At 33.8% G+C, this 21450-nt stretch overlaps 1 protein-coding gene across 2 annotated transcripts; it reads left to right on the top strand.

Annotated features, from left to right (window-relative positions):
* Positions 1-277: 277 nt before the first annotated feature.
* Positions 278-15241, top strand: LOC132268144 (uncharacterized). 2 transcript variants are annotated; one of them, XR_009469237.1, is made up of 8 exons: positions 278-538; positions 928-1056; positions 1855-1894; positions 8743-8818; positions 8919-9119; positions 9211-9417; positions 9518-10126; positions 10228-15241. XR_009469237.1 is itself a non-coding variant. In XM_059768909.1 (7 exons), exons 1-7 carry the CDS (start codon positions 496-498, stop codon positions 9887-9889), a joined length of 1068 nt encoding a protein of 355 aa, XP_059624892.1. In that variant the 5' UTR covers positions 278-495; the 3' UTR covers positions 9890-15241. The 2 variants fall into 2 exon arrangements, 1 of the variants encoding a protein (XP_059624892.1); XM_059768909.1 differs by having other exon boundaries at positions 9518-15241.
* Positions 15242-21450: the final 6209 nt, after the last annotated feature.

Here is a 21450-nt window from a genome sequence, read left to right as displayed (position 1 = left end):
GACAAATTACACACTGGTCATTTGAATTTTGAGAATAGTAAATATTTGTATTATAATATAAAAGCATACTCAAAATCACTTTTGGGTAACAGTGTAACAAGGTTTGAGAGACTTTTGGGTAGCGGTGTAACAAGTTTTGAGAGGTCAAAATAATAAATGTTGTGTGTCCGTATCGAATGTAATTTGGCCAAATTTGAAGGGAGGTATGTGTAATTTACCTTCAAAACACTAGCCCCCGTCCTAATTTCCGCCAATGAAAATCTTTTTAGTCCAAACGAGAAGAGATCTAATCATCCAAACATGCCCTAATGAACTCCCTGCCAATTCCCAACCTAATTCTCACCACTCTCTCTCATTTCGTGTCACTTAGGCTTCGAATCACCTGACGCAGGCTAGAATTCCCTTTATCTATCCATAGAATTCTTTTCAAATTTTGTTTACTCATTAAAATCTTCTCATCTTCACTTCAAATCGCAAAACCCTCCTTAATCAGCAATGGACGCCCAAAGAGCTTTGCTAGATGAACTTATGGGTGCAGGTATCTTCATCAAACCCTAATATTTTTTTCACCTCAATTTGTTCGTACGATCTTTTTTCCTCAATTTTTTTGAATTTATTTTTTGTTTGGATTAGTTGTACATAGAGCTAGTATTTTCTTTTTCAAAAGATCCTATTATTTTCTTCAAATAGTGATTGACTATTCGCCGTTTCTTTCAATCCAATTCGATTTGACATTCATAGACAATGTTATTATATTTCTACAATTATAAGTGTTTGTATTAGTGTGCTTTAGCTCATAATTTTTCTAAATCCCTAATTTTAGTTTCCTTCAATCAGGCACTTTCTTCCTTTTTTTTGGTTTAATTGATTTAAAGTTCACACGGAAAACTGATCTATCCTTTTTTTTTTTTTTTGGATTTCTTTTAGCTCGTAATCTCACCGACGAAGAGAGAAGGGGGTACAAGGAAATTACATGGGACGATAAGGAGGTTTGTGGGTGCTACATGATCCAATTTTGCCCTCATGATCTGTTCGTCAACACTAAGAGTGATCTAGGTTCGTTATGATCAATTTTGTGCTGAAATTAGTTTAATTTTAGTGATTGGTTGTATCATATGTTTATAAGAAATGAAAGAATATAGTTAATTGATCCATATAATTGTAAAAGGTTCAATAGTTGCCCAAAATAGTGAGATTTCTAAGGCTTGGTGGAAGGTAAAGAAAATGGGTTTTAACATTTTAGGAGTTGGATAGCAGGAAAACGGAAAGTTTGGGAGATTAATTTTTAATCACCACCTAACTTTCCTATAATTTTTTCCTACAAAAAACATAATTTTATTTTTTTGTTTCCTTGGGAAACTGATGTAAAATACCATTAAAAAAAAAATTAATTATTTAAATTCTTATAGTACATTTAATTAAAATACCAAAAAAGTTTATTAGAGACAAATTGATTTAGACATGCTATTTATATTAATATAAATAAGGACAATTGAGGTAAAAAATGAATATTTTCTTGTAACTTCCATACTATCCTAGTGGGCATTTTCACACAATTTTTTGAAAAACAATCATTCTTATAAAATTCATGTTATTGATTGTGTTTTACTTTAACTTTCCACTATTAGCATTCATCTAACCAAATGATCCTAAAATTCTAGATTCTGGTCTGTTCTTTTTGCCTTCATTTTTTCTCGGCAACAAGTTCTTTCTATTTTCTTGGGTAGGTTTCCACATGCGATTATCATATAATGCTTTTTTTTTTTTAAAAAAAAAAAAAAGAATATATAATATGATGCTTGAAGTCAGAGTTTTTGTAAATAATATTTTTGTTGTTTTGTTATTTTACATCAGGACCATGTCTGAAGATTCATGATGACAAGCTGAAAGAAAGGTAATGGGATGAATATAGTTTGGATTTTCTCTGTTATAGAATTGTTCTACATTTGGATCCTTCATGGTTCTCTTTTTAAGTTTTCAATTCTATTTTCTAAAGATGATTGCATGGTATTGTTTTCTTATTGAAATTGCTCCAAGGACTTCAACCTTCTGTTCAGTTGGAAATTTAGTTTTTCACTGTATGGTTGTCATATTTATAGTGCTGCTCATGAAATGCTTCTTTTATTTTTTGGCGCTCTTTTTATTTTCTGGCTCTAAATAAACTTTGATCAGATTGACAGATCTCTGTTGAGGTATCCCTTTCTCCTTGTTATTTGTATCTTTTTCAATTCTATTGTCCATTTTAAGTGAGTTACCTGCTTTACACCTGTGGTGTAGGAATTAGGATGGATCTTAAATATGAGTTACATGAATGGTATGCTAATAAGACATATGGAGTTCTGGCTGTTGCTGGTTTTCACTGAGGTAACTGATCTGAAGTGTTTTGATGCGATCCTTGTGAGGAAGGGGAATTGATTCTCCTTTCCAATTCAATTGGTTGACTGGATGAGCTGTTACTTTATATTTGAATTTAAGAATTCTATTACTTGCCTAGATTGATGCATTTCCTCTCATGCTCTTGTCCTCAGTCTTCAATCCACAATTCGGGTCGTCACACATTTGCTTAGAAAATCAATAGGCTTCTGTTGCTGCCAAATGGGGTTAATTTTATTTGAAGAGTGTTGTAAGCCAAATGCCCACTATGGGACTCGGACTCCTCACCTCCCCTTTGAGGAGGAGAGGTGGTGCTAGCCGGGTTAATGTCTGGTTTTAATGAACTAAGTTTTGTTGGTCTTTTAAATTTATCTTCCTTGTGGAGGTGGGTTTGTCCAATAGAATTGAAATTGTATTATTCTACTTTATTTTTTTTCCCTGGGTAAGATGGAATTTTTTTATAAATGAAACAATATAGTACAATGAAAAAGCAAAGGCATACCCTTGCTACACAAAGGACCAAAGTCCAGAGAATTAGTCAAAGACTAAAGAGAAAGCAAAGCAGAAACAAAGCCAAAAAAGGTCAACAAATAAGCAACCTTATTTAATTGCTTCAGCATTAAGGCCTGTGATGTCTAGAATCTCCCACTGAATCAGCTTGGCAATATCATTGTCTGATCTAGCACAATCCTTGTGAAGCCTTAAATTACTTTCATTCCATATGAACTATATAGTAGTGGTAGTGGAGAAGATTCTTCTATATATTTTGTGTGTAATAGACCTGGTGCCAAATTCTGATAAGAACCTTGCAGCGAACTGATGTAGAGAACAAAAGCCAGGAAAATTCCATTCGAAAAGATCTTCAAACCAAGCCCAGATATGTCTAGCAAACGGACAACCAACAAAAAGATGATCAATAAAATCCTCTTCTTTAAAACACAAGTGACATATAGCAGGCATTCCTATCCTTCTCAACCTTAAGTTGTAAAAAGAAGGAAGCTTTTGATTAAAAGCTGAACAGCAAGTTTAAGAGACCCTAGGTCTACTTCCACAAGAACAAAGAGGATACCATAACATTTTAGGGCAGCGGACTCTTATAGAATCTCAAACTGATTTGAAATTAAAGTCATCATTCCTCCATAAAACTGTGTCATTTCCTTGTTGAAGTTGAACTGACAGAACAAAATTATTAAACTGACAAAGGAGAGAGGAAGAAGGCAAAGGCAACTGCCACCTTCCATCTCTAATTAGTGAAGCAACCATAGCATGTTTAGGCAATTGGAGCTCTCTATAAATTATGTGTGTAAAGATCAGAGTCAAGGTCCGACCTTGGCACCATGGATCATGGAATAATTTAGTAGCAGCCATAGTTGTTAAAGGCTCAAGGCGCACAAAAGCGCAAATACCTCTTGGAGCTTGAGGCGCAAGGCGAGGCGCGCACCCGACTGATGTAAGGCGCACGTTGAAAAAAAAAAAAAAACAAAACCCACCTAATAAAGTATTAAAGATGCAATAGTATATATAAAGATGCAAAAGGCAACTAAATGACAAAGATGGTGTACTCTATGGTCTATACACTCCCATATCAAGATAAAGATGGATACGGGCTTCTGGCAGATGTATAACAACATACATTTACACACACACACTTGCAGATAAAAATTATTCTAGGGGTGAATAAGAAATGTGTGTGTAAATTAAAGGGGGTTTATTGCCAATTAGAATAAGAGGAGCAAGTTGTCAAAACTTGATATTTAGGATTTTTTATTTTCTTTATAGGATTTTGCCCTTTTTTAATATTAATAATTGATAACTGTATTTGTATATATAATGCCAAAAGTTTGTATTAATTTTTTTTTTCTTTCTCAGCACAGAATATATATATATAAATAAAATTTTCCCTCACCAGTCACCACAGAATCGATGAATAGCACTAATATGCAAACAACAATTTTTGTAATACAGCAACAAGAGAAAATGAAATTGCATAACATCTACAAAATTGGATATAAATAAACATCACATTTGAACCCAAGAAAACTGAAAATTGTGAACATCACATTTGAAAACTGCAAACTGAGAATAGAAAACCTGTAAAGATAAAAAAATATATATAAATAAACAATCAAACATTATAATTATTATTTTGAAGAGTTATAATTTCTAAAACGAAAATAAGGAAAACATCATCCTCTGTAATAGCGAAGAGAAATAAGGAAAAAAAATAAAAAGAAAATAAAAGTTAGTAGAACTTTTATTTTAACCCCACTATTACTTTCTTTATTAGTTGAGATTTAATAATGAAAAAAAAAAAAATAGTTAGGATATAATAGGTATAAAAAAGAATAGAATTCTTTTAAACCACAAAAATAAAATATAAATAAAATAAAATAAAAAGAAGAAGAGCAGAGAGAGCCGAGAGAAGAAGAATAGAAAAAAATAAAAAATAAAAATAAAAGAAGAGCCTAGAGTCTTAGACTCGGCTCAAAGAAGAATAAAAAAATAAATAAATAAAATAAAAGGAGCAAGAGACTAGACTCGAGAGAGAGAGAGCCGAGAGAAGAAGAAGAACTGAAGAAAAAAAAAAAAAAAATACTGAGAAGAGAAGAAGAAGAAGAAGCACGAAGGAGAGAAGAAGTAGAGGAGAAGAAGAGAAGAAGAAGCAAGAAGCAAGAACTTACCGGCAGAGACGCAGATCCAGCAGATCCGAGCTTCGGCGCTTCGCAGATCTCGACGTCTTGTACTTCTCTAGTTCTCTGTCTCTTCTTTCCTTTTGCTTTTTGCTTGTTTTTTTTTTTTTTTTTTTTGCTTTGTAACTTGCTGCTTGCATGTATAAGTTTTGTAATAAACAAATAAAAACTAAAAATAAACAAATAATAAACTAAAAATAACAAAATAATAGTAAAAAAAACAAATTTTCATACAGGCGAGCCTGTACTGCGCCTGTAGTACTGCGCCTTTTCCTCAAAGGCGCTTGCCTAGCTAAAGTGCCTCGCCTTAAGTCTTTCAAGGCACCAAGGTGGCGCCTGGAGGCGCCTTGCGCCTCAGGCGCGGCGCGCGCCTCTGGCGCCTTTAACAACTATGGTAGCAGCACCATTCCCAATTTTAAAATGAATGTTCGGAATTATAGCCTCTTTCATCTCCAGCAAGCTCTTCCATATGACAGAATGGGATTGAGAGGGAATAGAAGACCAGTAGTCAGCAGAGTATCCATTTTTGAACAAAACTACCCATAAACTATTATTCTACTTTATTATTAACATTAATTTTGAAGGTCACACTAAAATGATTTTATAAGATTTTTTATATTAAATTTATGAGTTCTTTTTATCATGTAAAAATTCCAAAAACATGTTTTGCCAGATTTAGTGTATATAGAAAAATTGTAAAGGATAGTTTTGTCCAAATACCCCTTGGCACGGACTTTATTAGGAACTTTATCATTTTCATCGGGGTGGTTTCTTCTTGAAGGGTGATCTTTTCCTTCTTTTTTTAGCGTGTCCATTATCTAATCATTATAAAAAAAATGTAGGTGCAATGGCTAAACCTTCAACTTTTCTGCGACTAATATATCTTGTTGGTTTTTGTAGAGAGAATACCCAACTATTTCCCATTGGAGCTTATCCTCAGTATGATTCATATACACAATGAATCTCAACTGGCTACTGAATGATAAATTTTAAATACATGGAATCCTCCTACAAGATTATTTTTTAGTAAATTTAGACGACTATAATTATTTTCAAGTTGGCACACACATGTACTTAAACATGCATGGATGTCAAATACAGCTGGAGTTCTTTGAAACCTTTTAGAGCATTTCATCATGGTTTTAAATTCAGTTTTGATCCATTATAAACTAAATGAGTAGTCATTAGTCTAAACATGGATGATGGTGCATGGTGATTGTTACTTGTCAAAAAAAAAATAAAAAAAAAAATAAAATTGGTGCATAGTAAATGTTAAGAAACTTACTAGAGTCTTGCGTTAGAGGTTAGAGAGAGAAAGAGCAGAATTATTATTTTTTATTATTTTTTTCTTTTTTGTATATCAAAAGAATGAATACAATGGGTATTCATACTATTCAAATATATAAAGAAGGAAATGCTGACTACAGCTGGAATGCAACTGTACTAACAACAGTCCCTCTCAAGTTGGTACATGGAGATATTAACATAATTGTCTAACTTGAAATTAAATACAAAGTTGACGAGATAAATTGTTGTTGAATGAACTATAAGTAGGGTCTCTAAGTGTGAAAAACATAAGGAAAAATTAGATTTAGCGACCATTTCTAAATTAAATTGCTCTAAAGTGACCTTAAAGTATGGAAAAGATGAATAGTAACCAAATTTAAAATTTAATTGCAGAGAAGTGCCATTTATCAAAAAAAAAAAAAAAATGCAGAGAAGTGTCCATTCATATTTATTCCCCAAATTACCCTTTTAAATTTAATTCTCTAGAGCTCTTAATTGTTTCGTCTGTCTAAGCTTCAATCTTCAACAATGGACTCTGATTCATAATCAGAAAACAAAATCACATCATATCGTCAATATCAACCCTACCAAGACCTCTGAGTTCCAATCTACAACCTCCCCATCGCCTCCAAATACCTCTTCCCCATCGTACAATGCTGCTCGTGGACTGAAAACCTCACGTATTACACTGGTTCTAGCTACCTCGCCAGCACGATTGTCGATTCCGCCAAAGGGCCCATGGAGGGTCTCAAGGCAGCTGAGCCCGGTGAGACCCTCAAGCTCCGCATCAATTGGGTGCTCAATTCTGGCAGCAAGACGGGCCGGACGTTCAAGAACTCTCTCGGCGTCGTGGGTTTGATATTCGCAGGGTTGGAGAGTGCTTGTGCACTTTAGAGGGACTGATGACTTGTTGAACAGTGGGGTAGCTGGGTTGGGGACGGGTGCACTGTATAGGGCAGGGCAGCAGCGGGGCCGAGGTTGGCAACAATTGCTGGGGCGATTGGAGGATTCACAGGCAAGCAGGTGGTTCGAAGATACATGCCGATATAGTGAGAATTCAAAGAATTTTTATTGAATAGTGTTTTTTTTTTTTTTTTTTCAAATTGAATAGAGAGGGGTTTATGGCTTTTGGAGATGAATCGGTTTTTAGGGTTGCGCATCGACGGTGTTGTGAAAGTCAGAATAATTTATGAAAGAATTCATTAATCCATCATTCATAAGATGCAATAAAGAAATCAGAGGTAGGAGAAAGAGAGGAACTGTTGTAGAGAGAGAGAGTGGGTAGATTTTTCAATTAAAAAAAATTATTATAAGAAGGGTAATTTGGGGAATAGATGTCACTGGTCACTTCTCTGCAATTAAATGGTCACTATTCATCTTTTCATTACTTTATGGTCACGTTAGAGCAATTTAGTTTAGGAATGGTTACTGAAATCTGATTTTCCCAAAACATAATCCATTTGATCAGAAAATGTGGCCTATCACAAACAATGTGTGTAAGCATACCAAAATAAATCTGCGCCAATAACGAGATGTCAACAATTTAATGAGTTGGCTTCCTGTGTTACAAAATTTCTGGAACGAAATTACAACAATAGATGACAAGATTTGGTGTAAAGGTTCCACTGACTGATATGGTCACAAAGGCAAAAAATTTGAGTGAGATGAGGAGATCTGGTCACAATTCGAGCGAGACGAGGAGAGCCAAACGAGTCTAGATCATATAGCCAAGAGGAATGGGGCAATAACTGTCTCTTTTTATTATTGTTATAATTATTATAGTTATTTTGATATCTAGGTCATCTCTGTCAAATAAGATACAGAGAGAGAACCAAGAGGTGGGAGAGAGAGAGAGAGAGAGAGAGAGGGTTCAACTGCAGGAAGTCGACTTCTCTGGTGAGGTTTTGTTTTTCTGTGTCATGGTTGAGCAGAAGGAGAAAATTGGAAGACGGAGAAACTTTCGTTAGGTCCTAATTGAATGCTGCGCTGATACCATGTCAATAAACCTACTCGAGTCTTACCTTAGGGGGAGAGAGAGAAGGATGATTATTTATTTATTTATTTCATATATCCAAAGAATGAATACAATGGGTATTTATGCTACTCAAATACATAAAGAAGGAACTGCTGGAATGCAGACAGTAATGAATACCTCTTACATGGGTTTCCCCCTGTTTTGGCGCGTTGTGGTGGATTTACTTATAAAAAAGAAGAATAAAAATTCTCTTTTTTGCACATATTGATTTGTGTACTTTGAGATGTTTTGTAAGTTATCTAGAATTTCTCACACACACCTTATATTTATCATGCTTTATCATTTTTCTTTGTATATCATCTTTCGTACATCCTGCTTCTGTAATATGGTTTTGATGGGATATAGTTGTGGTTTTAGTTTTGAGAAGTCACCAAGACATGACTCGTACGTGCCCAGGTTTGAAGCAGACCTCGCTCATTTTTGTGAGAAGTTGGTGAGTTTCATTCCTCACAGATTTTTGAGCCTTCTGTTCACGACCATCACTAATCTTTGGATGTATATTTTCTTTGGTGATAATTTTTGTTCCATTTCAGGTGACGGACTTAGATAGAAGAGTTAGACGTGGGCGAGAACGCCTTGCTCAAGAGGTAGAAGTTCCTCCACCTGCTCCAATCTCAGCAGAAAAATCCGAGCAGTTATCTGTGCTGGAGGAGAAAATAAAGAACCTGTTGGAACAAGTAGAGTCCCTTGGGGAAGCTGGCAAGGTGGATGAAGCCGAAGCATTAATGAGAAAGGTACCTGTAGCGTTGTTCCTGAACCTTTTGTTTTTTCAGTATGAGATCTATGGGAAGTTATGCTTGAACTTCTGTAAACATTCTTTTGAAGGTGGAAATGCTTAATGCTGAGAAGACAGCCTTGACTCAACAGCCACAGAGCCTGTTAATGCTTGCACAGGAGAAAAAGATGGCTCTCTGTGAGATATGTGGTTCTTTTCTAGTAGCAAATGATGCTGCAGAGAGGACTCAGTCTCATGTCACTGGCAAGCAGCATATTGGTTATGGCATGGTTAGGGATTTCCTGACCGAGTACAAGGTGAGTCTTCCTTTGAACAATAATCTACATAGTGCGACTCATTCCTTTTCTCATGTTTTTTTCCCCTTGTGAGTGAAGAACTTGAAATTTTCATTGCCAGGCTGCAAAGGAGAAGGCAAGGGAAGAGGAAAGATTAGCAAGGGAAAAAGAAGCAGAGGAACGGAGGAAGCTAAGGGAGAAGGAATATGAGAGTAGACGTAAAAGAAGTGATTCAGCTGACAGAGACGGGTATCGTGATCGGGATCAAGATAGGGAGCGAGACAGGTACCGGGACCGTGACCGTGAAAGGTCTTATGAGAGGAATGGTAGAGGAAGCCGGGATGGAGGAAGAGGCTTCAACTGGAAGCAAAACAATTTCAGGAATGGAAGAGATGGAGGCAGGGACAGGTACCGTGAACGAAATGCATATATGGAGCGTGATAGGAGCAGGTCACGTTCCCCTGTTAGGCATGGTCATAGGAGGTCGCCCTGAAGTCAGTTTGCCCATATTAGTGGATTGCATAGATATTTGTCTGAACTTTGAAGCCGGGATGGAGGAAGAGGCTTCAACTGGAAGCACAACAGTTTCAGGAATGGAAGAGATGGAGGCAGGGATAGGAGCAGGTCACATTCCCCCGTTAAGCATGGTCATAGGAGGTCTCCCTGAAGTTCAGTTTGCCCATATTAATGGATTGCGTAGATAGTTGTCTGAACTTTGAAATCAAAAGAGGTAGATTTTTTTTTTATATCTTATAAAAGTTTTATGAATGTGTGTTTTTGGGGTCTCAAGTTAAATGTCATCATGGGTTAAACTTTTTTCTGTGCTCACAGCTTTTATTGAGACCATACCATCTCCCTATCATCAATATAAATTAGAGGAGAAAGGGTTGAGGTAGGTATAACTTCATCGTTGTAACTCTTATGTTCTATTTCAAGCTTTGTTTGAATTAAATCTCTCTTATGAATCACCTCAGAAATATATTTACAGAGTTCTTTTTACCCATTTTATGAGTTCATTGCGGTTTACCATATTCAAATAATTAAAAAGGACAGATTCAATAAATATGCATGGATAATACCGCTGCTGGAGGAGACAATGATTTTTTTCCTAACCATGAGGTAACTGAAAATTCCCAATTATGTCATGGTTTGATTTCTTAATTATCGCAGTTGTGGGTTTCTATTTTTTCACCTGATTTTCAGTTGACTTGAAGCAAATTCGTGCTTGTGGTTACTGAATCTTTGGCATGCTTGTGAGCTTTTCATGGTATCTTTTTCCACATAGGTTACTTTTTATGTCCTTTTTTATCGTGTACAGTAGATATGAAACCTCCTTCCCCTGCCCTTCCTGGCACCTATGAGCGGAGCTCTGTATGCACTACGCACATGAATGCCTGGTGAACAAAATGAGGGAACGAGGGGAGTAGGAGAATAACTGATTTGCAAACATTACAATCATATCCTTACATGAGAAGATACTTATTATCGAGAAACTGGGTTGTTCTGCAAACTTCAAAAAATGAGAATTGGGCAATGAGCCACTTTTTTAAATACAGGTAACTCTTTTATATGCAGAATGACATTTTGTGGCTTCTTTTCTACTCTTTAGAGATTAGTTTGCTTAGCAGTAGCCTGAAAATATGCTACAATGGACTGGGATGCAAGTCTTCACCTCTTGAGGTAAATAGAACTTAAATCCACAGAAGGATGTTGTCGCGCCTGGATTGGAACAAAATATGCCAAAATCTGGGTACGACAAATGCCATATTTTCTTTGTCCCTTTTTGCAGGGAAGAAGATACTCTCTGGTGATGCTTGTTGAGATTTGATTTGCTGATGGGTAAGAAGATTATTTTTTTAGTGTTACTCCCATGGGAGTTTTGTGCAGGGAATAAATTTCAGGCGGTGCTTCCTAAACTTGTTAGCTTGGACAGAGTATTAATGGAGGAGGAATTGTAGTTGGTTGGACAGCATTAAGTCATTAATAACTGAAGATTCTACTTGAACCTTTATTATTTTTTCCATAGTTTGACATGAAATATGGTATGCATCGCACTATAGCAGTAGGTTTTTTTATTTTTATTTATTTATTTATTTATTATTATTATTATTTTATTTTTAATTTAACCTCTGAAAAGGTTTGGGCCATTTAGCAGACACATTGATTTATGAAGCATTTTTTTTTTTACTTTATTTATTTTTTTTAATTATCTAGAAAATTAATTAAATGTATAATATTTTACTGAAGCTGGACATTGTATTTTACAATAATTTTGTTTTAGATGTGTTCATTATGGTCGTGTAGTCAATTTAGCCACTAGACTGTTCTAGAAATGCAGCATTAGTCTGGTGGCTTTCTAGTAAATGAATGTGATTACTGATTGAGGATGTTTGTTTCTTGTTCATTGCACGAGGTTATAATAATTATTCCTGTTCAGGGAATCATGAGGAATTAAATTACTTTCATTAAATGTAATCTGATGAACAGGAGAGTGCCACTGGAGATCTTCGTGTGTAGGCACACGGGGAACTCAGCTTGGTTGAGGCTTCTGAGCAGTAAAACCCAGGTTTTTTTGGTTAGGCATTGGTTGATCCCTGAACTGTGTGTGTGTGTGTAGAGAGAGAGATGACACAGAACTTAAATTAGGACTTGAACATGGGACCTAGTGAGTGACTTTTTCCCAAAAACAATTAAACGACAAGCAGTCACATGTATTAGAAAAACCACACAAAACAACAAACGGTCACATGTTTTATTAGAACAACCACAGATTTAATCTCCTTTAGTCCAAAACAAAAAGCTCGTCACAGTTCTAGAGTGTTATCATATTAAATTTTCTGCTAATTGCAACTAATACCACAATGGTTCAGGATCAAATGATCTATATGAACTCCTATATAAATATATCCCTGGTCGGTTAGTAGCCTTTTGTTAATACAAATGTGGATATAAAACACTTGTGGCTACCAAAGAAAAAAGCTGGAAATTTTCAAAATGTAATTTTTCTTTTCTTGTGGTGTGGATCAATGAATATTTGTGTATGAGCTCCTTTTTATTTTTTATACCTTTGAACAAACACAATTATCTGTGTAAAATTCACTCCACATATATATAAATGCTGTTCTTAATGGATTCAAGGATTTGATTTGCAATGCACACGTACTTTTAACATTATATATGTCATCAAGGGCAGGCAACCATATAGAATTGTTAATGGTCAATGGAGGTTTGATAGTCACTTTGCGGAGGATGTGAGAACTGTCATTGCTGCTGTACCTATTTCAGCTTCTTCTGATGCTGTTGTTTGGAACCATGGTCCTTTCTGTTTGAAATCTGTGTGGAGTGCTTGTAGAATACTGCCTGTTTTGTTAGAATGGACCAAATTATGCAGGAAATTTTGTCGTCCCAGTCTCAATTGCTGTATCTTTGATATTACAGCTTAGGAACTTGTCCTTTGTGCATCTTCAGAGAAGAGGTAACCCCTTGACATCTATCTGCCACAATTGCTTTGCTGGGTTGGATGACAATGATAATTTGTTTTGTTCATGTACCTTCGCTGCTGCTGTTTGGAGGGAGGTTTTGGGCAAGCTGAACATGGTGCTAGGTAATTTTGGCTCTTTTGAGTGATATTACTGACTATATGTTTTGCATCTATAAAATTCGTGCTTGGAATGCTGTTCTTCATCAATCTTCTCCATCTCCTCCTGCTGTTCTAGCTACCAACATTGCATGGGTAGTGCTTCATGCGTTGAAGTGCTCTCTCGAAGACTTGTTGATTGTTTTTCAGTAGTTTGTCTTTTGGGCCCTACTGGAAATGGGCTTTTTCTATATTTTGATTTGTATCAGAGGGGTATGCCCATCTCTCTCTCTTGTACTATATGTTTTGCATGTATAAAAAAATTTGCTGCCACCATTCACCGAAAAAAAAGAAAAAGAAAAAAGGACAGGCAATATATAATTAATTACTACCTATCTCAGAACCACCAGAAAAGCTGATGCATCTTTAGATCCGAAGCAGCCTCAGTACGATGACTAGTGGAATGGACTCTCCCCATTCTTCCAACTGAGTTCTCTATTCCCTTGGCTCCAATACTGTGTGCATGTAATAGCTCTCCTGGAATCTCCCAAGAAAGGAAAACTATAATAGTTGTAATACAAAGGTAGAAAGTCCTTTACATTATAATATAACCAACGTCAGTGGCTTACCGGGATTAGATTTTTAATTTTTAAAGGTAGGGCAAGAGACAATGATTTCGCAATATCATATCCTTACCTTTCAAAGGTAAGTTAAAAGTTTAAGCCTCCATTGAAGCATGTGTGCGAATATCAATTAAGAAAAAAAAAAAAATAATAAATTTGATAGCATCGAGCATTAATAATATCATTTTATCACTCAGGCTTGTGATGTGGCACAAGTCTTTATAATATTAAAATGAGAAATAAGAAACGGATAAAACTAACTTTAAACAGGTTAACTGAGTCTCTGTTCACAAAGGGAGTGTATATATCAAGATTGAGATAATTCAGAATTTGCTTTAAAAAAGTCAGAAAAATTGTGAAAAAAAAAAACCAAATATATATATATATATGTATATATATATGTACCAAAAAGAAAACATCAAAATGAGGGTTATTTACATTTGATTTGCCTCACAAGACACAATTATATTGTCTCCATATACTTGCATTTTATCTTCTAAATACTAAATACATCAAAAGGGTCACATGCAAAAAAGTTTCATTTTCCTCCCAAGAAAATTTTGAAGCCATGTATGAAGATTTTGTTAGAAATATTTAATAAAAATCGTAATTATTATGATTTTCCATTATTGTTTTACTACTTTTTTTTTTGCCCTAGTTAATACTTACAGACCCACCATTATTGTTTTATTGTCTAATATGAGATTATTTTACTTTAATTCCTATATTTTAATGAGAAAGTCTATAAAATGGCCCTCCATTATAGTGTATATATATGGGTGCGAGAGTGTGAGTCTATTATTAATATTAAGAGCTTTGCTAGCAACAGTGGACAATTTTAATTGTCCCACGTAAGAATGGGCACATGAGGTCATTTTTTTTTTTTTTTCTTTAATTATCTTGTTTTAAGACACACTTTGAAAAGAGAGTTTTGACTTACTGAATTGCTTATTGCCATTTCACCTTCCCTTTAACCAGTCACTTTCATTTTTTTTTTTCGTTTTTTTTTTTTTTTTTTCTCATATGATAAAAACAACCTTGAAGAAGACGATCATCACCAAACTGAGTCCAATAGAATTACAGTAACAATGGACATTATGAATTCTAATAGAATTCCAGTTCTCCTTCATTTATCTGGTCATTGCACTTTTTTTTTTTTTTTTTCCTCATTATCACCAAAGTCAATCCAATAGAATTTATTTATTTTTTTCCCTTATCATCACCAAACTCAGTCCAATAGAATTACAGTAACAATCGACATTATGAATCCCAATAAAATTACAGTAGCACATTATTGCGTTTTCTCCTTTCTTTAACACGTCATTGCACTTTTTTTTTCCTCATCATCACCAAACTCAGTCCAATAGAATTACAGTAACAATCGACATTAAGAATTCCAATAGAATTACAGTAGCACATCAAGTAAACCTATTGAAAATAAGTGTAAATTAAACATTCATCAAGTAAAGCTTGTCTCCATCCATAGACAAAAGATTACAACATCAATTTCTGAAAAAAAAAAAAATAAATAAATTAAAAAAAAAAAAAAAAAAAAAAAAAAAGAGCTTTGCATTAAATAAAATCCCATCACATCTCAAAATATTACTCCGTACATGAACAAAATAAACATGCCAAAAAAAAAAAAGAGCTTTACAACATCATTGTAATTAAATGTAAATAAAATCCCATCACATCTCAAAATATTACTCCTTATATGAACAAAATAAACATGCCTCTTCATGAACTAATCATAGCTATTCCTCAACAAAAACCTACTTTTTCAAAAACCTGAAATTATCAAATTATCAAAAATCAAACATCATTTTTCATCTCTTTCATTAATATACAACACTATTTTTTATGCTATGTAAGTAAAGATGCATCTTATGTATTTCAAAAGGAAACTATAATATTTAATGCATGACAAACCTCCACTTCCAAAGGTTTTTCCTTCCCCAACAAAAATCTGCTTTTTTATAAACCTGAAATTTTCAAATTATCAAAAATCAAGCATCATTTTTCATCTCTTTTATTAATCTACAACACTATTTTTTATGCTATGCAAGTAAGATGCATCTTGTGTATTTCAAAAGGAAATTATAATATTTAATGCATGACAAACCTCCACTTCCAAATGTTTTCTCTTTCTCAACAAAAACCGGCTTTTTCATAAACCTGAAAATTTTAAATTATCAAAAATCAAATATCATTTTCATCTCTTTCATTAATATACAACACTATTTTTTATGCTATGTAAGTAAGATGCATCTTGTGTATTTCAAAAGGAAATTATAACATTCAATGCATGACAAAACTAACTTCCAAAGGTGTTCTTCTCCAATTATTGGGCACTTCCATAGGCTTTTGAACCTAAAAGTGCAAGTATTAATAATTAATAAGCAAAAAATATACCATCAAATGAAATACATATACAATATAATTAAAACTCTAACCTGTTTTGCTTTGCTTTTGCATCTTCTTTTACTCATTTTCTCAATCCCATTTTTAATCCTTTTAGGAGCTCCTTTTGTGGTTGACACTTGTGGGTCAAGAACTGCGATGTCAAGTATCACATTATTATCGACATTCTCTTTATCAAAATCATGAGAACTACAATGATCTTTTAAGTCCAAAAGAGAACTATTGACCATTGCACATTTTTTCACAGCTTCCTTTAGTGCATCATATGCAATGTTAAAACTCTCAATGTATGTTGACCCCTCCTCACTTAATTTGGTGGCTTCTTCAAGTAACTCATTAAAACATTGCTTCTTCTAACAAATATCTTTTGGAATGTGTCTTGTGGTATTAACACATTTTGCATCTTTAGTCCATCTCTTTAAGATGTATTGAGTTGGGATGTTAAAAACACCAAATGATTGTACTACCGTCAACACATGTCTACAAAGAAACCCACTGTACTCAAACAAACAACATAAACAAAAAATCTCTTCCTTGCTTGCATCCTATTCTACCATGAAGTCTTCATTTTTTTCAAAATCTTGAACTTTTAAACACTTAATTGTACCATCTTCCGATGTTTTTTTAGGATAACATCCAAATGCTTCCAAAACCTCAACTTGAAATTTCTGAAAGACTTTATGTGTGTAAATTGTTAACATTTGTTTCTCAAAAGGTGAGGGAGACTTTAGAACAACTTCTTTGTATAATGTATCAAAATTAGCATAAGCGTTATTTTCTTCTCTATCTTGTATAGCCACCAAATATTATTCAACAAACTCATTCAATGAAGTTTTCTTGCTCACATATTTATCAAAAAATGAGTTTATACTTTCATATCTTTGAGTTGTAGACATTCCAACAAAAAAATGTACCTCTTATGTAAATTGGAACCTAATGATTATGATCCTCAAATAAAGCTTCAAGCCATTCATTCTCCGTAAGTTCAAATTGGTCAACCATATTCCTCCATTTCATCTCAAAGTCTTCTTCAATCCATACATTATAAATACATCTATTGAATATCCCCATAAAATTTTCATGTTTTCTTATTACATGACCAAGTTTTTTTGGAATCTTTCTCAATATATGCCACAAACAAAACTGGTGTCGTGCATTGGGGAATACTTTTGAAATGGTTGATTTCATAGCCTTGTCTTGATCAGTTAAAATAGCATTTGGAGATTTTCCACCCATTGCTCTAATAAAAGTTTGCATTAAGCAAATCAATGTAGACGTAGTCTCATCAGCAAGTAATGTACATCCAAGAAGTGTGAATTGGAAGTGATTATTCATACCAACAAATGGAGCAAATGGCATTTTTAATTTGTTTGTGATATATGTAGTATCAAAAGAAACAACATCTCCAAAAATATTGTAATCTTCTTGTCCTTCTGCATTAACCCAAAAAAACATTTCTTAAACGTTGTTCTTGTTGGGATTTATATGTCATGGCATAACAAATTCTTATTTGGATTATAGTGACATATGTTCCTGACGTTTTTAAAATATTTATACTTTATACAATTGGTGAATTCAATGTATTATATTTCGATTCATTATAGAATTGATAGTGTCCACTTAATTACAAGAGATATTTATATATGTATGTGATGGCGATCAATACATGAATATAAATAATAATCATAAATTGTTCATAGTCGGCAATTATGGATGGACTCATAATTAATTAAGACTTGAACTGGATCCACGTTAGGTTGAGATATATTGTGAGAGCCGTCGTATGCAATTGCTCCCTATCACCGTCATGGCATTTGACTCTTAAGCATGAGAAAAGTATAAACTTTTTTATTAATTAATAATTACTTTGATTTGTTCGACGGATACTTCGGGATTCTTAGATTGACACTTTGGGAAGTTATGTGATTAATAGTTAGAGGGTTATATTTTCGATATTTGCATCGTTGCTACTTGTATTTATTTTGTATTGATTATGGTTGATCACAAAGTAAATTCGAAGGCCTTCATGTGTTTTTAGACAAAATTATTTATAATATATTTATTTATTTAAATTATTATTTTTGTCAAACAAATATTTTATTGTGATCGAGCCAGAAATAATCAAAGGTACCAAAATAAATATATTAATTAAGTAGTCGGATTGATGGCTTTATTTATCCGATAATTAATTATGCATAAAGGGGTCAAAGTGTAACATTGACTTAGAAGATTATTTATTATTTAACTGGAGTTCAATTAATTTCTTTTAGTGGAGGAGTAATTAATTAATGAATTAATTGAATTGGGTCCATGGACCGGGCTAATTAGTAATTCATTATAGCCAATAAAATAATAAACCCAAAAGATTCTCACTCATAGGCCAACTTGATATTGGAATCCTATTAAATTTGAGACATGTGAATTAGAGATTGAGAATGATTTATTGTTTTCTTTTCTTTATCTTTATGTTGCCTATATATATACATGGTCTATGTATATTTTTGGGGGAAATTTTTAGTAGAAGGAAAAAGGAATATATTTTCTCTCTCTAGAAAATTAGGGTTAATGTTCTCATCTAATGGAGGCTCCCACAAGTCTAGTTTTCTAAGGTCGTTCATGAAGGCTTATGGGTGATTCCTAAAGGTAAAATTATTACCAAGAAGATGGAGATCCATGGAGATAGCATCTTGCTAAGGGATCTACAATAAGTGTGAACATTCACTTTAGAGGAAAGATTTAAAGGTTTACTCATACCTTTGATATAAGTATTCAATCTGTTAATTGAATGACATATCATATTTTATTTTTGCATAAAACTTGTCTCTATGTGATGAATCAAGATCTGTGTTTGAAAATCCCTCGAAAAGATTTTAAAACTAGCACGTTTCCCAACAGTGGTATCAGAGTATGCTTTGATTCATTATTAGAAATCATGGTTTTTTTATTTTTTATTTTTTATTTATTTATTTTTTTTTTATCAAAATTCATCATTCATGGATCCAATTTTGATATGCATATATTTATTTATTGATGTATGTTGATGTATGAATTAATATATTGATATATATTGATACATGATGATGTATGTATAATTGTGAATGGATGATGATGTGTGTTTGGGCCATAGATGAAGCTTATAGGTATATTGAATGTAATTTTATCTTTAGATGAATGTAATTAAGGCTTTGATTTAGCCGTTTGAAAGTTCAATGATGTAATTTAATTTTTTTCATTGTATTTCAAATTGTAAATTTATTTAAAGCCGTGTAATCTTCATTAAAGGATGCTATGAAGCTTCAAGAAGGTCCAAGAAGGTGAAATTAGGCTTCAAAAATTTTCTGGGATTTTTTTAGAAATTTTTTGGAATTTTTCTGGAATTTTTAAGGCCTAAATATAATTTTTTGGAATTTTTTGAACTTTTTTTTAAAAAATTATCGGTAGTTTTTCGGCAGCCGGAGTCTCGCTGCCGGCGAGGGTAGCACCAGAATATGGCAAATGATTCGGCGCGGCGCGGTATACCATGCGCACGCACCAGCAGCCGTAGGATGGAGATCGGTGGCATGAGATGATCAAGTGAACCGCGACAAGGATGCATCCCATGTGCCTCCAATGAACAGGCGCGTGGTGCTCACGCACAGAGGCAGCTGGCACCAATGTTTGACCAAGCGCGTGGGATCACGCGCTTATGTGGCTGACGCGCCTTCTAGGTGCCTGCAGGTGCGTGTCGGCACGTGCCTGCGCGTGGCATGCGCCGCAACATCCTCCCAGCGCGTGTAGGCGTGTGGGAGCGCGTGGCACGCACTGGAGACTTCTAGAGGCGCGTCCAGGTGCGTGTAATCTTATCTGGGCACGTCCTAAGTGTCGTTTTGCTTCTCCAGGCACATACAAGCCTCTGCAGGTGTTCACAAGCCATTGATTGACCTTCACGCAATACTTAAAGCAATTAAGTGTTAAAAGCTAAATCCATTGGCCATGTTATTTGCTTTTATCTGTTGTTTATTTATTTATGTGATGCGTGGAATAATTTAATACTGATTATTATTGTTCATGCATTGGATCCATGATTTATTATCTAAATGGCTTGATTTATATTAATTAAATTATGAAGATAAATTGGATTGGATTGCTAATTAATTTGAGGGCATTTATTGGGAAACGAATTTTTTTTTTGTAAATTATTTTAACAGAATGCCTCAAATTAAATATTAGTGAATTATTTAAAATTCAGATATTTTCTAAATTTAATTGGATTAAAATTAAGTGTTTTGCATGCATTAAATCATGAATTGAAAACCCTAATTATGAATGATTAAAAATTGAGTGGAGGCGGGGATTTTTATACATTACCCCATGGCCTTCGTTATTATAACAATTGTAATTAGATTATAAAATAAAAGGCCCCACACATGATTTGAAGAGTCTTAATATTACAAGAATGATTGTCTCATGAAAATAAAAATATTAAATGTTCATTATAATTAGATCTTTAAAAATAAGGCCCTATGCATGATTTAAAGAGTCTAGATTATAATAACAAGATATTTAATGTTTTATTTTTCGTTGGAGCATTAATGGCGTTATACACTCAATCTAAAATTAATAGTGTTAGCTCCCCAACGGAGTGGTCTACACTAGGTGATTTTAGAAAGGCTAAACCTAATCGAGAATCATTTCATATAGGTAGACAAGACATTGTCTTAAGAGATATGGAAATGATGGGATTTGCCCGCCAATAGTAATAATGAATTTCGCCAACCGAATAAGTTATTGGTGTATTAGTTATCCGATTTTTCATGCAGTGGTTTAGGGACCCACATATTATTATATTAATGGAAGTGCTCACCTAATAGCAAATGAATCCTAATAATAGTAATAATGAACTCCTCCATCAGGATAAGTTATTGACATATTGATTGTGTGATTTATTCTGCTACGAAGTTGATCAAGGGACCCACGTTAATTAAAAGGGATTGTTTGCCAATAATGATAATGATCTCTTATTCTATTGAGATTTATTATATTATATGCTTAATAAACTCATTTTAATTTTAAATATGCACGATAGTATTAATAATTCACCTTGCATATTGTATGAATGCATTTATATTCAGATTAATTATGTCTAATCCATTTTATCTACTTGCTTACATATTCAATGTAATTGGACCTTATATATATTGACTGGAAAAGGAAATTAGATATTTTATTCACAATGTAGTGGTACTAAATGTTTTGATTACTCCTATACTTAATCTTTTTACTTTAAGATACCCAATTTGACATTAATGCTTCTAATAAATGAAATAAGGCAAATGATATGACTTGGTGCAATATTCTAGAATTTACCTCGAATATGCTCCAAAGCTAACATTTGCATTATTTTATTTTCTTCAAGCATCATGTTAAATGTCAATGAGATGTTTTGGTGAGATT

The sequence above is a fragment of the Cornus florida genome, unplaced genomic scaffold (assembly GCF_030987335.1).
Source record: "Cornus florida cultivar Cherokee Brave unplaced genomic scaffold, ASM3098733v1 CherokeeBrave_3.0.0_Hap2_Chr08, whole genome shotgun sequence".
Classification (NCBI taxonomy): Eukaryota; Viridiplantae; Streptophyta; class Magnoliopsida; order Cornales; family Cornaceae; genus Cornus; species Cornus florida.
Note: the sequence above shows the minus strand (reverse complement) of the source record. Positions and strands in the feature narration are given on the sequence as shown.

Coding starts and splice junctions, on each gene's coding strand:
- LOC132268144 (XM_059768909.1), top strand. CDS start 496: ATGGACGCCCAAAGAGCTTTGCTAGATGAACTTATGGGTGCAG. Junction 539..927: donor AGATGAACTTATGGGTGCAG/GTATCTTCATCA, acceptor GATTTCTTTTAG/CTCGTAATCTCACCGACGAA. Junction 8,819..8,918: donor CTCATTTTTGTGAGAAGTTG/GTGAGTTTCATT, acceptor GTTCCATTTCAG/GTGACGGACTTAGATAGAAG.